Here is a 15,671-nt window from a genome sequence, read left to right as displayed (position 1 = left end):
ATCTTAGGTCTGATGCTTTGGGACAGATTCTCCCACAGCTGGGCAAAGACTGGACTCACCAGGGTATAGCAAAGCTCTACCATTCCATCAATGAGTAGGTACCCTCCCCACATGTTAACTTGCTCTGGTGAGCTGGAAGCTTGCTTTAATAACTGTTATAATAACTATAGAACAATGGTGTATATCTTCAGTCCACATAAATCATGTGTTTATGCTGCAGCATTCCTGCTCTTCCTCACTCCTTTCCCATTGATGATGGGTGAGCTGTATGTGCTTGGCATCGCACGATGTGTCTTACGTGTGTCATCTCAGTTAATCCCCACAGTGCTGTGTTTTTCAGGCACTAATTACACCTATAACTGAAACTATAGTTATTTTTTTAGCTAGAATTTAACAAGAGAGCTGATTTGCATTTTTGGTTTTTTTTCTGGGTATTTTAAAATTGTATTTCTTTGCACAGATAGTGCACGTGTGTATGGGGGAAATAGTTCTCACATGGGCTGCTCTCTCTTGGGGCATCCTTCGTGGGGGGAAGATAGCAGTGCCATGGCCTTTGTGGGATCCTAATACATGCATTACATTGATCTGAATAATCTCAGTGTCTTCAGCATTAGTTGAGAATGCCATAATATGAAAAATTAAGAATATGTCAGTTACCTGAGTATAATTTTGCTTCGTCTGATGAAGTGGTTTGCATCTTGCACATTACCTTTACAAATAAGATCCCCCATATTTTTTTCTTTACAGTAGGTAATTTAAAGATAGTCCAAGGTTTTTTCTGTTCTCTAATATGGCTTTCATGGACTAGATGCTGAACATTTTGTATCAGTACTTAAAAATTTAACATAGTTCTTAGTTGCCTGTACCTCTATTTTTTTTTGCACACGGTATTTTCCATGGAAAGGTGAAATCTCTATAATCCTATGCAGTTTCCTGCTAAATTGGAGAATTTGGCTTTCACAGTAAATGAGAGGAACTTTATTTGGATCTTTTAAAAGGAAAGTTCAGGCTGGGAGTGGTGGCTCATACCTGTAATCCCAGCACTTTGGGTGGCTGATGCAGGCGTGTCACCAGAGGTCAGGAGCTCGAGATCAGCTTGACCAACATGGTGAAACCCCATCTCTACTAAAAAATATAAAAATTAACTAGAGATGGTGTTGCGTACCTGTAATCTCAGCTACTTGGGAGCCTGAGGCAAGACAATCACTTGAATCCAGGAGGGGGAGGTTGCAATGAGCCGAGATGGTGCCACTGCACTCCAGCCTGGGTAACAAAGTGACTCCGTCTCAGAAAAGAAAAGAAAAATATTGGTGTTTTTTTCTTTTTTTTTCTTAGCCAAAACGTGGGTTAACAGGGTATGTTTTCTTTCAGGAATGGCTACAAGTTCCTGTACTGCTCGGCCCGTGCCATTGGCATGGCCGACATGACCCGTGGCTACCTGCACTGGGTCAATGACAAGGGAACGATCTTGCCCCGGGGTCCCCTGATGCTGTCCCCCAGCAGCCTGTTCTCCGCCTTCCACAGGTACACCCACATGTGGACAGGGCTGGGCCCAAGGTGGGAGGATGTGTGGGAACAGACGTCAGACCTTGGAGCTGCCACACCTCTCCCAGCTCTTTGGCCTCTGTGGTGTCCTATCACATACTGCCTAGGGAAGAAAGTCAAGTTCTAGGAAACGTCAAATTTTCTCCTTCCCTAAACTTCATCACTCAGATTTTCTTAGTTATCAAACTTGCAAAGAAGGAGAAGGAAAGATTCCATTTAAAAGGATTGAAGATGTTGGGTGGCTGTGAGCACTAACATTTTTTCAGGACCACTCACTGGGAAAAAGGACCATTTGGAGTTTGGTGATTGTATTTGTATTTTTTTCTTAGAGAAGTGATAGAAAAGAAACCAGAGAAGTTCAAAATTGAGTGTCTAAATGATATCAAGAATCTGTTTGCCCCATCCAAGCATCCCTTCTATGCCGCCTTTGGAAACCGTCCAAATGTGAGTATCTCCTGGGCTCTGGGTTCTGATGTGGGTGAAATTCAGAGGGATGTACTTCCTGGGGTGTAGCCACATCCCATTCTCAAAGCAGTTTTGTAAGCAAAATGAGACATCTGTTCTGCTCGCTCAGTTTTCACTAGATCTGTTCCAAATTTCTGTAGAAACTGGGGAAGTCCTGTAGGTACAGATCTGCCCCAGAATTTCTACGAAGGACACTTTCCCTTTGTTTCTGTGGCTGCCATTCCATCTCCTCAGGTGGCTCCGACTCCTTCTAAGCAGTTCTAAGCTGCATCCTTGGACTACCCCAGAGCCAGGGTCAGTGCTGGCCCTTCACTAGCCAACCTGCCTCCCTTCCACAGGGCCATCACCCCTCAGGTGTGCAGATGTGGCCTCCTGGCCTCTTCTGCCCCAGGGCCCCTGGCTTCCTCTTGGTGGCTGCCTGAGTTTTCAGACTCTCCAAGCGCCACTCTGTAGTTTAGGTTTGTCTGAAGCTCAGTTTCAGTGGCAGCTGCATTGTGCCAGCTCCACATGTTTTCCATTGAGTCTGTCTGTGCAGTGCTTCTGGCTCACAAGGAGCCTGAGAAGCATCTCCTGATTTCTCCTCCCTGGAATCACCCACTTGCTGTTTTCTTCTGCAGGATGTCTATGCCTACACACAAGTTGGAGTTCCAGACTGTAGAATATTCACCGTGAACCCCAAGGGTGAATTAATACAAGAAAGAACCAAAGGAAACAAGTCATCGTAAGTGTATTCCTAGCTCTCAGCCCAGCGCCCTGCAGTCAGGGGATATAGTTGGGGAAAGACAGCCCGTGTCCCTTTCCTCCCAATCCTTGAGATCAGGCCCCACTCAAAGGATAGCTACATCTGCTCTATGGGTATCTCTCTTTCCCAATAGCTGTTTGAGGGGTGTCTGATTATCCTAGACTTGTAAAACGGAGTCTGGGGTGGGACTGAGACCTGCCTCTGAACCTGCCCACCTCAGGAATCCGAGTAACAGCTTCACAGCCCCTCATCCCGTTCCTTTGACCAATCTTGAAGTAATAGCCCTTGCTTCTTCCCCAACCCTTCTCCTAGGTATCACAGGCTGAGTGAGCTCGTGGAGCACGTGTTTCCCCTTCTCAGTAAGGAGCAGAATTCCGCTTTTCCCTGCCCAGAGTTCAGCTCCTTCTGCTACTGGCGAGACCCAATACCTGAAGTGGACCTGGATGACCTGTCCTGAGGCAGCACCTCAGTGGGTGGGTGGGGCTTGGTCCCCCTTCCCACAGCAAGGGAAGGTGGCTGGCCCTTCTGCTGACCTTGGATACCAGCCTTCCCCATGGGGACGGGCACTCCTGGAGCTGGTCCTGCCATCCTCCTTTGCCTTCCCAGCTCGGCAAGACTGCAGCTCAGCTCCTGGAAGGAGAAGGGAGGAGTTGGGCCCTGGGGCTGGAGACCTGGGATCTCTCCTCTGTAGGTCGTACACATGCTTCCTACTGTGTGCTGGGAGCTCCTTCCATTGCATCATTTTAAAGGAAGAAAAAAGGCAGTTAAAGAAGAATGGACCAAAACACTGCACCCAGTGAAGTTACAGTTTCCACTGGGCAGTTGAGGTGGCTTCTCTCTCTGACCAGGGCTGTCTTCAGATGTCAGGGCCCCTGAACGACTGCAGTCTCCATCAGTGATGCTGGCCGAAGCTGCCTGTGCACATTTCTTCTCTGGGCACCTCCTCGTTTCTCGCTACACTGAACAGGTCAGCTGCTCCAGTGAGCCAAGTTGGGCAGGACCCCAGCCCCAGGCCCATGCACCAGAGCCACTGAGCCCAGTCCCATAAACGTGGCCATCTCGGGGGAAAGATCCCCACAGAACATCTTCCTGTCATCTGTGACAACTCCAGGAGCCCTTTAAGTTATTCTTAGACTTCACGAGAACAGGTCTCACAGGTATATATTTGATGTCTGTAATAAAAGTGGGAAGGTGGGTTTTAAAACAAACCAAAAACCCTCCAACAACTCTGCTTTTAGGGATGCCTCAGAAATGCAGATATGCAGTTGAATGGGGTCCTAGGAAGAGCGCTATATCCCTCTGTTTGCTGCCTGGCGTAAATGGGCCTTTGGAAAGTGTCTTGCTTTGGGACAAGATTTCTAAAATTCTGTGATTGAGATTTGACAGGGAAGCACAGTGAAGCTTGCTTAAAGGCACTGACCAGCTTTGTGTGACTTTGGCTTTTGGAATCACACCCTGTAATCAGGCCTGTGGAAGCCTTGAGCCTGTGTCAAAGAGGGGTCTTGGAGCTCCTATGGAGCAGACTGCCCCTTCCCAGCACTGTCCCCACCCCAGCCTTGTGAGATCCCATGAGGACATGGGTACCCATGTATTTTCACTAAAATATACATAGCAGCTCCATTTACTGATACAGTTGTAATGAGCTCACATCATATGTCTGAAGAGATGGCACCAGGGAAAGGTATGCTGTGAGCCGCTCCAGAGCTTTTGATATGCTTGATGTTGACAGAGCTGCACTATTAACACTGAGAGAACTGTCAGGAGCCCAGAACCAACCCCAGGTCTTGGTCTCCATTGGCGAGAACACAGGACATGGTGGTTCCTGAGCAGAGAGGGAGCTGCAGATAAAGGCTTGGTGCTCAGGGTGGTCTCATGGCCAACTTTTCATGGCCCTGCCATTGTAGTGGAACCTGCACATGTTTGGGTTTGTTTCACCTAAGATAATGCTGATCTAGAGATGGAGAAATAGGGGTGGTTATTTTTCCAGATTGGAGAGTCGAAAAGTTCCTGACTGATTTCAGCCATTTTTCCTAGTGCTGTCAGATGCAGAGACAATGTTTAAGTCCCCTGAACACAGTTCTCAGTGGCAAAACCTAGGAAGGCACATGTTCCCAGAGAAGGGACCACATGAGCCTTTGGTGCAAAGCTTCCCCCGGCTTACATAGTTCACAAGGACAAATTATTTAATGAGTTTATTTATGTATAGATTAGGGATCCTGGGTTCTGTTTATATGAAGTCTGCCCAGTTTGTGAATTAAAATCTAGCATAGCAGCCATGCAGCCACCTTGTTCCATAGATGCCATCTGCGTGTCCTCTTGACTGCCCTCTATTTAGAGAAAGAAGGAGAGCTTTATGTGCTTAACTGAGCTTATAGTAGGACTTCTTTGCATATATATGGTACTAAAAATCTTAATATACATCTTTAATCCTTTTTAGGTTGTCCTTTAAAGAGTTTTTGACTAGTTTCTTTTTCTTGACAGCTCTTTTCTTTGGACATATGGGCCTCCTTAGAGGGTCCAGCCTAGGACCCAGCTCTCCTGGCCCTGCCCTGTGTTGAAGGTGGCTGGTCCCTCTGTCCCTGTGTCTGCTAGCACTAGACTTTGTTGCTGTAGATTGATCCAGTGGGTACATAGGCTAATTAATGTGAGTCTTTTTCCTTGTTTAAAGGAGTCCCTCTTGCTAAAAGTAGATGATTACTATTTCTGTCGTGTTAGGAAAGTATTAAGTTTGTGCTGAAAATCCATTGCCATTTGGTACAAATGACATTTGTTCTTTCTGTGAAAGAGTTGCCCTCAAATGTGTTTGTACACAAACCCTTAGGATGGTGAGTTGAAGCATCACCCTTGCACTATCTTCAGTGACGGGGGGGTGATGGCTCAGGGAGATTGCAGGCAGATTGGGCTCTAAGTCATTTTATCAGTTGCTCCATTGGTGAAGTGGCCCTTTCCCTCTTTGCAATTCAGTCTAACTCGTATTTGCTTTGCTGTCTGTGCTGAAGCCCATTCTGCGTGGGTTGCTGTCTGCCTCTCATCAGACTGTGAGGTGCTCGTGTGGACCTGGAGCATGCAGGCTGTCTCCATGTTTGGGTACTGTGTTATGTTTTGCTCTGTCTAAAAACATCTACATAGTTTTCAACTAGAAAAAGAAAAAACTTAAAAATGGGATGTCCTAAAATGAAAGCTGCTCAAAGTCACAGAACAACTGAGGGATTAAGGAGATTGGATGACTGGGAAACGCTGCCCCTGAATAGCCCCTGCGACTGTGGGGCCTGCACACAGCCTTTCCGCAGTTGGCATAGTGGGTGCAGGCCAACAGTTTAAAGAATAAACAGAAGTCGGCCCTTTCACTTTTTTGCAAGTTGGCAAAAACAGACTTTAGGGAATTTCATCTTTTTTTCATACCATGATATTTTCCCATGTTTTTGAGCTTCCAGCTTTTAATAAAAATGGTTAAAAAATGAATTTTTCCCTGAAGTGCTCCTTCCAGGTGAAAACTACTCTTTTGGTTTGGTTTGAAAGTAAGAAAGGGAGGGGAAACTTTGCTTTTTTAATAATTATGTTCAGCCTATGATGAAGTATTTGATTATTGACAGCAATGTCTCTAATAAGTTTTAAGTTGTCCAAAGTTAATTGTAAACATCAGTATAGTACTCTTAGTTATGGTAAAGCAATTGTTGCAAGATGAACGGCTCATATTTTGATGCAGTGTTTGATGTTCAAAACAAAGTGTTACAACAATAAATGAACAGAAACTGAATGCATTAGGCTCTTTCATTCAGGGGACATTGAAACTATCTCTCTAGATTCTTGCCAGAAATTGGTAATTTCCATAAATTAGCATCTTGATCTTTGCTGACACTTAAATTTGTCTACAGGAGGGGATCCTTTTTGTTGCATATTTTTAAAACCTGGCTCCAGAAGTGCAGCTGCACCCCCAGGAACTAATCTCTTGCTTTGTATGTTCTGCCAGGAAAACCCATCCATATGTGACTTCTGCTGTGGTCTTGCTGCTGTCCGGGAGGGAGGCTGTGTTTAGTTTATCTCCTATCCCTCAGCCTTGAATTCCCTGGGAGTCCTGGCCAGAGCCCTGGGACAACCCACCTTTCTTTAAACCCTTCCTCAGGGTGGATACGATTTAGCAATCAATCCTGATGTTTTTATCACAAAGTTAGAGTGATCTTTGATCAAAACCACATCCCATATATTATTAAATGGTGATCTTTTTGTCCTTTCAGAATGTTGGGCCCTTACCAGATACGGCATATGTTGAACCCTGCATCCCAAAGGCCCTCCACGTGAGCGTGTGTTTAGGATGGAAATGTTATGCATTTCCTGCCTCCTTGCCATGACGTGGTGGCTGGGTGATGGCAACTACGTATCGGTCTTTGGGAACACAAGAGCTCAGGGAGATTGGCTAGAAAGGAAATGGTCTTTACCCAGAGCAGCTTTGAGGGCTTCAGAGGAACAGTGGACTTTTTATCCCTGAGCTCTGAGGACGTGCCTGTGTGTGGCTTCTTTCTGTTGTGCCCTGTACCCATTGGAGTTGGCGTGTGTCCTTCCTTTTTCCTTCCCATTTATAGGATGGCATAAGGAAAATACGCATTTATGCTTAGAAAGGGGCTGTGGGGCAGATATGTGCAAACCCAGGTTTCCAAGCTACACGCATGAACTTCAGTGATTCCAATCACAAATACTCCCTGTCAGGCTGCAAATACATAAATTGTGAGAAACAATTAGTCATCTGGGAAATCTGGATTAGCATGCCAACCAGGACATAATTTCAAATGCAGTTTAAGATGTGCATTTATTGATGATACCATTTTGTTTTTAATCATGTAAATGAGACCATTTGCTAGTGTTACATGGAGGTGGGGAGGGCATGTCACAGTCCTTCTCTACTTAAGAAGTGTCCTGACCTTTTCTCAGCAACAGCATGGTATCAGAAGTTGTGAACTTGTGCCTGTGTCTCAAGGTTTGGTATGCCTCTGACTCACAAGCATGCTACTTCGGGTCTGATGACTTCTTGAGGAGCTGCTCAGAACCCCACAGCCTTAAGCTCAGCTGACCCTGTTCTACTACCTGTACAGAAAGCCTTTCCTTTCTAAAGATGCCTCCTAAATGGGCCAGGATCCAGCTATTATCCTGCTTTATCTCAAAGTAGAGGCAGGCTCCAGCTATAATGAGGCGTATTGTGTTTTGCCTATCTTGATTGAATACACAGAGCTGAGATTCACCTTCGTTGGTGAGTTGAGATGCTCTGAGAGGAGGACCGGGTTTTACCCAGTGCTCCAGAGCCGTCTACGGAGTAGGGAAAGCATCAGGTAGTCATCACCCACCTTCTGCCTGGAACCAGCCCCTGCAGCTCTTGAGCACGTCCCTTGGGCACTGAGTGCGGTCTTTTCAAAAGGAGTGTGGGGGAGAGGGCGATGGCGCGTGCCAGCTGGGTTTTCCTGAAAACACTGCTGCACTGGGGCTTTTTCCATGAGTCATTCCTAGGGCAGCCAGGGATACTCTGACAGCTCCCTTTAGCCAGTTCCCCAGCTGTAGTAACGGGGTGAGATGCCATGCTCCCTCCTGCTCCTGGACAAAGAGATCCAAATTTTAAATAGTAAAATGGCAGACCTTTAGTTCTTGCTCTTTTCTTCCTAGCTAGGGTGGGGGGAATAAGTAGGAACTTTGACATGTCCAGTGGCCACCCTGTAAATTAATTTGCATACAGTCCTTAAAGCATTTCTATAGCATAAGAACATCTTCTAGTGGCTTGACGGGCCAAGGAAACCACAGGTCTTGTTTCTGCTGTGCAAACCTTTCCCTGAAGCAGGAGCCACGGCAGACAAACCTCTTGAACACCAAACAGGGAAGGAAGTGGTGATTTATTCAGCCAGGAGCTGCCACAGGTAAAAATACTTCAACAACAGAGCTCCCGGACAAAATCCTTGCCCTTTTAAAGGCTTACAATTTTAGAAATTACATGTGAAAGGGTCTTGATCCATGACCCTTTCATGGGTGGGGTACGTGACTATGTGGGGATTTGATTGTGTTTAAGCAAAAACAATGCCTTCCGGAAGGACTCCGCCATACCATGCCTGCGATCTACAGGAGTGTGATTAAGGGCGGCGCCCGGTCTGCTAGCCTTTACTTCTCCAATTGAAATGCAATGTGGAAGTCTAGGGGGGAAGGGGTCTTAAAAGCTTAAGAGGATTAAGGGTCTCCTTCCTTATCCCCAGTGGGACTTGATTAGCCAGATTTTACCAACCTGATCCATAGAGACCACCTTGAGCTAAGGGTACTGAGAGGTCTCTGTGGCGGCTGGTAACATTAATACTCTGGGGCCTCCCTTCAGAGCAGACGTCTTGCTGTGGGATGATACCGTGTTCTCGGATGGGCTCAGCTGCCAGCATTATATTGGGCCTCCTGGTGCTTAGGAACCTGAGAGGCTCCTCGAGCTGTGTCTGCTGGAGAGTGGTGCAGTGAAGCAGCAGGGAACAGTTAGCCTGGGCAGCCGCTGTGGGCTCCGAGTGCAGCATCCGCAGAGGAGCCCCTCCAGCTGCAGATCACGTGGGGCCTTGACTCCGTCTCCACAAACCAAAAACAAAACCCAAGTATATAGCTTGGATGGGGAGGGGTAACAGTTTTGTAGCTGAGATTAATTTTACTCAATTACTTTTTATAGCCCTTTTTGAAACAATTTCCTTTCTGCAGTTTGCTTTTTAGCAACAACTCCCAATCTGTAAGGCATGCTTCACAAAAGTAACTGGAAGTGGCTTTACATCTTTATTGACACTTCCTGTCTTTGCACTGAAATTGTATGTCATTGAAGGAGCCCAACAAGCTTTGGGAACAGTCTCTAACACGTCACCATTTACAGCTGGGGCAAGGCCTGGGTGAGTAGGGGTAAGTCCCAGGTGGCAGTGGTGAACCAGGCATGGAATAGCCCAAGTCAAGTTGGGGGTCTCTGTGCGGTGGCACTTCAGTGTTTAAACTTCTGCGTGCAGTGTAAAGACAGCTGGCCACAGTGCTACTGTGCAGTAAAGACCAGCCACGGTGACTGGATCTCCCCTGCCAGAGGATGGAGCCTCTGCAGCAAAGTCAGGCCCAGTCCAGGGCCCTCAGAGTGCAGCTACAGGTGGAGGCCTTTCCAAGTCTTCCAGTTGTCAAGTTAACATGACAGAAAACTCAGTGGCCACATCTGCCATGTGCCTTACTCTTGACGGCCTGGCTGGACATAGTAAGGCACGGTGTCCTCAGCAGCAAGGAAAGGCCTTTATGTTGGGGACAGGTGGGAGGACATAGGTGGAAAACGCTAGCCCAGTGCTTCTATTACATATAAAACCGAATATATTAAAGCTTTGGAGTTTTTACAGCTGTCTTTCCCCTGACCTCTCCCTCACCGCCCTAGAGGTGGGAAAGGAAAGGATATAAGAAAACCCCACTAAATGTGGAGTACATTTCATCAAAGTCTGTGTGAGCCAGCTTGCCCCCAGTCACCACGACGTTGACTGCATCTCCTGCCTTCAAGTGCACGATGAGGTGAAATGCCCCCAGACCCCCGCAGGTGCGCAGAGCCCCTGGGGAGTGGTGGTATTCCAGGAACTCTCTCCTGTACCCAGCAGTATGCAGCTGGGCTACGCTGGTGTTGGCGACCGATAGCACTGCTTCCACATAGGCGTCTCTCTCAGGGGTGAGGGTGGCCGTGATCAGGTAGCGCCCATCATAAGGAGCCGTGAAGACCCCTGCGGGGAGAAAGGTAAGCGTTACGCTCATTTGCTGCTGTCACAGTCCTTGCCATAGCAGTAAGTGGTCCCCTAGTGGTTAACCTGGGCCTGGGAAACCAGCCATCTCTGTCTTCCCATGGCAGCTAGTTGCCTGCCTCAGCTTCTTTTTATGCTCACCCCCTACAGCCTACCAGTAATGCAGAGGCCACCTTAGCTACATACCACTTTTTGCCATAGACCTAAGAATGCCTCTTGGGGCATTTCTCCCTAAAGGCTAACTTAAAGTCAGCCTCAAAACTTGGCTGCTGGGCAGAATACCCATGAGGCAGGGCCAATAAAGACGAAGTTTGCCACCAACCCAGGGAGAAGCAGACACAGTACCATGTAACCCCAGGGGCCACGCCAGGCTCCTCCTGCACGAGGTCCATTCTCCCTGCGTTGGGCAGTGGCCAGAAATGAGTGCTGATACTCAGCCCATGACCCACACATTTTGGGCCTGGGGTGGGAAGGGAAGTGGTGGCCAGAAGTGAGGAAGGTGAAAAGATCTGTATGTGCCACTATTTGCTCTTCAGAAGCAGCTATAGGTGGCCCCACAGCTAGGAGAATCAGTGCCCACACCAAATGCGGGCAGGGATGGCCGTTACAGGCTCCACGGTGGACACCAGACCTTGCCAGTGACCACAATCTAAGAGCTGACATAAAACAGAGGGCCCAGGAGCTATAAAGAGTGATCCGGGCCATGCACAGTGTGGCTCACACCTGGAATCCCAGCACTTTGGGAGGCCAAGGTGGGCAGATCACCTGAGGTCAGGAGTTCGAGACTATCCTGGCCAATACAGCAAAACCCTGTCTCTACTAAAAATACAAAAACCTTAGCCAGGCATGGTGGCATGCATCTGGAGTCCCAACTACATGGGAGACTGAGACACAAGAATCCCTTGAACCTGGGTGGCAGAGGTTGCAGTGAGCTGAGATGGTGCTACAACACTCCAGCCTGGACAACAGAGCAAGACTCCCATCTCAAAAAAAAAAAAAAAAAAAAGGTTTTCAGGGGCCCAGGCCTTCAGTCTGCTCTGGGAAACAGAAGAAGCCCAGCCACCCAGCCCCCTTCCCAACTTTGAACAGCAAGTAACTGAAGGCTTTCCAGAGTCTTCCTAAGGCACCTGGCCCCAAGGCCAGCACCAGTCCCAGTGTTCTGGGTGTGGTCTTCACCTTGGTTCAGAGTCGCCTGTGATGAAGCCTTGCTCAGTTCACCCAGAATTACCTTTCTGCACCTGCTCCATGCAAGACTAGAGGTAGCTCTGGGAATGCGATACCATAGGTCACCATCCCTGCTGGCAAGCACTACCTGACCTATCCAAAAGCATGAGCCATCCCCATGGCCAAGGCACTGCAGAATTACCTGGGAAGGGTTGCCTTTTTATAGTCAGGCAGATGGCAGCAGGGTAGAAGAGCTCCTGCCCCAACTAGGAACATCAGGTGCCCATCAGGTGATGATCCTGCAGTTGTTAACTGTCTCTCTAAAATAATGATTGGTCCCTGCCAGGACCACAGAAAGGCAGTTGCCCAATAGACAAAACCTGAAGGTTGTGGTCAGCTGCTTCCTGATAAGATCTCAGGAGTTGTTGGGCAATTAAACTCTCACATGCGCCTTAAGAGGCAAGATGACATTTACAATGGCCTTTAACTGGCGTATGACCTGGGAACACGCGACTGGTAAGGGAAGAACCTTGTGTGAGCATGCACACAACTCCGATAAACACCACGCACACTCCCCTCTGAGGTGCTGGCAGGCCACTGTGCATGCGGACAGCCCCCCAAAGGGAAGAATCAGGAAAGGGATGCAACCCACCCCCTGGAAGCATGCCAGCGTCTAAGACCCCAAGTCACTGGTCAGACCTCACTTGAATCTCTCAGGTTACCCACTTGGCTGTCCCCCAAGTGTACTTTCCTTCTTGCTCTAAAACTTGCCTCAGTCTCTCAGCCTTGTGCCCTTTGGTCAAACTCTTTCTTCTGAGTAGGTGAGCACTGAGAGACCCATATGGATTCCCTGCCACTAACGTACTGACTCCAAAGGCCACAGCCACTCTGAGCAGAGGCCTGGGGGTATGTGGGGCCCAGGAGGAAGCCACAGAGTGGTGGAAATTAAGCGGTGTTCCCCCAGCCCAGACCTGCCTTAGATGCCAAGCTCCACCTTCATCAACCTGGAGCACTGAGAATTCATTTCTCTCAGTTCTGCAGGTGACTTATCCTTGTTAACATGACACTTAAGAGCCACTGCCCTAAGGACAGTGACCAGACAGGGCAAATGTGAGGCTGGGGGTGGCTAAAAACGACCAAGAAGGAAACCAAGTCCCCCTTCCTCCCAGTGGCTTATGGGTGGCAAGGCCTCCCTGAAATCTGGCCCCTCCAGGAGGCCCTGTTCACAGTGGGTGAGCAGAACAGTGACTGCTGAGGGCATAGAGGTCAGGAAAGACCCCGGGCCTCGGGACCTCCCCACACGTGCCTGGGGGCTCTGCCCTGATAGGCCCAGGCACCCCTGGCCCCTGCTTTCCTCAGAGCTGCCCAGCCTAGGTGGACACTGATAGGACACAGGGGACTGAGAGGTAAACTGCACGCCCACGATTCTTGGGACCCCCCAGAAAGAACCTGGGGCAGGGGATGCGCCAGGCGCTGCAGACAGATTCAAGCTCCCAGCTAAAGGGATTGTTACGGAGCACGAGGCCTCTGGAAGAGCAGTCGTTTTTCTGGCTCTGCTCATCATAAACTAGGGGACCCTGAGGGAGCCTCCTGCTTGTCGTGACCCAGGATGTCAGGATGACTATCAGAGCCCGAGAGAGTGGGGCGAGGCGGTGGCTATCAGAGGCAGCCAGGGTGTGGCGGGCTGTGCTGGCAGAGCTCTCATAACCGCCATAAAAAATGAACAGCGACCCCAGTGGTGCATGCTGAGGACTAGCGTGTTGACCTCACGACTAGAAAATGTTACCCATGCTGCCTGCAGTTCTCGAGCCAGGAAACGTTCTATGTGAAGGCCCACTCAGCATCTGCTCTGGGGTGACATCCTCCCTGACCCCACGGGACCCAGGGAACCAGACAGCCATGGTAGGAGGGGTCCCACCTGCACTGGAGAAGGAGGGGGACACAGCACCAGTTCCCTTCAGACACTCACCCGTGCTGGGGTTGTAAACATCCCCGTCGTTCACCAGCACTTTGTTAAAGAGGACAACGCCCCCATTGCTGGGGAAAGGCTTCTGGGTGAGCCCCGCAGAAAAAGATACCAGAGAAGGCACTGGAGCTCCTGGAACAGAGAAAGGATGGAATGGGTTGACCCAGGTGCTTCTATCCTCTGGGGGAAGGGCATGGAAAACAGGCCTACATGCCAGGCCCATTTTAATTTCACCCAAAGTGGTGAATCAAACTCCTCCCACCCACAGGCCAGAGGGTTCCCTGTCTGATATCTGTAGTCAGGACAGCTGAGGAATCTGAGGAAACCGGACGGGCTCTTGTTAGGAGGGTGTGTGTGTGTGTGCGCGCGCGCGCGTGCATGTGCATGCACGCACGCGTGTGAATGCACACTCATAAGCACACGTGTTAGGAGGCCAGGCCAGGTAGTGGGTGCATCATCATCCAGGGAGCTGCTTACTTACTAATAAACCAATAAAATTGGAGCCTCAGGAAGCTCGTCAGGACCACACAAGGGCAGAGGCCCACCCAGTGATCCCCTTGGGAAACTCAGTGAGCCGGGATGATGGAGGGAAGATTCCTTGTCTCGGGCCTGCCTCTAACCCTCTCTGATGAGCAAAACTTGGGGAGTTTAGTCCACTGTAGTCAGCAGAGGGCTGTCCCAGTGCTACTGGGTGGGGAAGGGCTGGGCTCAGGCTTGATCTGTATTAACAGCCTGGAGTGAGGAGGCAGGAAATCTGGGGAGGGGCAGAGCCCACTAAGGAGAACTCTCCTGCCCCGTGGTCTCCCAGCAGACATACCTGGGGAAGCTACAGGAGGCGACTTCGGGTATCCTGAAAAACAAAAAGGAAATGGCATGTCAAACAAGGTCCTATGCACCAGCTCCTTGTTCTGAGCCCCCCTTTTTCTCTTTGCTCCTCACAAGTTCAAATCGAGTCTTCACCACTAAAGAAACAGACATAGAACAAGGCCACCCACTGTCACTGCCCTCCTCGAAGCAGAGGCACATGGGTACCAACCTGTCCCTGCTTCCTCACTGGCCTATTTATCCCTGGCAGGGAAGAGGGCCCTGAGGGCAAGCTGGCTGCAGGAAAGAAAGAGATGGGCACTGGAGCCTTGGAGACTTCTCTGCGACTGAGAGTCACACGAGCCAACTAACATTTGCCCTCTAGCAGTGTTATCTGTTCAAGAGCTTCGCCTCCAACTAGACTGAATGCAGTACTTCCCAGATGGAGGCATGGGTGGGTGGGTGCATAAATGGAGGCACAAACAGATGGATGAGTGGATGCATGCAGGGAAGAGTGCACGGATTGATGTGTGGATGGATGCGTCATGGATACACGGGTGGGTGGGGGGGGTCCCTGGGTGCCCTGGTCTCTACATATGAGGATGCATATGTGGGTGGATGGATAGATGCACAGGCTGCTGGATGGATGTGCCGATGGGTGGATACATGGATAGATGTGTGGGTGGGTGGATGTATACATGGAAGGGTATGTGGAAGGACGAACGAGGGAACGAATAGCCCAAGAGAGCCTAAGCATCCATGATACATGGAACTAACAGAAGATAAGTGTTATTTTAGAAAACGCAGGACATCTGCCTAAGAGAGCTGTGATCACCGCAGCTCAGGTGGCTGAAAAGGAATAGAAAAAAAGAGCTGGTGAAAGAAAACGTCTCCTTGTCTTCTCAGCAGTGACCCAGCCTTCCGGACAGCCATGGGCATCAGGGGCCATGGGTGCACGAGGCTGTGCACTGATGGGAACTGATGGGAACCAACCTCAGCCCTGCCAGTGTCTGCATGTCCCTGATGGTCAGCCTGGTCTGATTCAGAGGGGACTGGTTTGCATTGTTCTATGGCAGATGACATGACCTGCCCCATTCAGGGTTATCTGTTTACCTGTTACAGCCCCAATCTCAGTTTCCTCATCTGTAAAACAACACTGGCTTCACAGTGCGTTGGGAGGGCTGCAGGAGACCCAGATGCAGTTCAGTCCCTGGTACATGGTTGGGATCCCGCA

The 15,671-nt window shown here is 49.3% G+C and overlaps 2 protein-coding genes across 4 annotated transcripts in view; one reads left to right on the top strand and one right to left on the bottom strand.

Annotated features, from left to right (window-relative positions):
• LPIN2 (lipin 2) overlaps positions 1-6,503 on the top strand; it is a 93,419-nt gene extending 86,916 nt beyond the window's left edge. For 2 of the 3 annotated variants that reach the window (XM_032293275.1, XM_032293273.1), the window contains exons 16-20: positions 8-94; positions 1,372-1,524; positions 1,875-1,989; positions 2,628-2,731; positions 3,065-6,503. In XM_032293275.1, coding sequence (XP_032149166.1) covers positions 8-94; positions 1,372-1,524; positions 1,875-1,989; positions 2,628-2,731; positions 3,065-3,209 — 604 coding nt within the window. In that variant the 3' untranslated portion in view covers positions 3,210-6,503. The remainder of the gene's footprint in view (positions 1-7; positions 95-1,371; positions 1,525-1,874; positions 1,990-2,627; positions 2,732-3,064) is intronic. The other variant, XM_032293274.1, reaches the window with a different exon arrangement.
• Positions 6,504-8,604: 2,101 nt separating this feature from the next.
• Positions 8,605-15,671, bottom strand: part of EMILIN2 (elastin microfibril interfacer 2) — a 65,909-nt gene continuing 58,842 nt past the window's right edge. Inside the window, exons 6-8 of the mRNA XM_032293272.1 lie at positions 14,451-14,483; positions 13,637-13,765; positions 8,605-10,485 (exon numbers count right to left, since the gene is read on the bottom strand). Of these exons, the coding sequence (XP_032149163.1) occupies positions 10,148-10,485; positions 13,637-13,765; positions 14,451-14,483 (500 nt within the window). The 3' untranslated portion in view covers positions 8,605-10,147. The remainder of the gene's footprint in view (positions 10,486-13,636; positions 13,766-14,450; positions 14,484-15,671) is intronic.

The sequence above is a fragment of the Sapajus apella genome, unplaced genomic scaffold (genome assembly GCF_009761245.1).
Source record: "Sapajus apella isolate SASKATOON/1434 unplaced genomic scaffold, GSC_monkey_1.0 scaffold29, whole genome shotgun sequence".
In the NCBI taxonomy this organism is placed as follows: Eukaryota; Metazoa; Chordata; class Mammalia; order Primates; family Cebidae; genus Sapajus; species Sapajus apella.
Note: the sequence above shows the minus strand (reverse complement) of the source record. Positions and strands in the feature narration are given on the sequence as shown.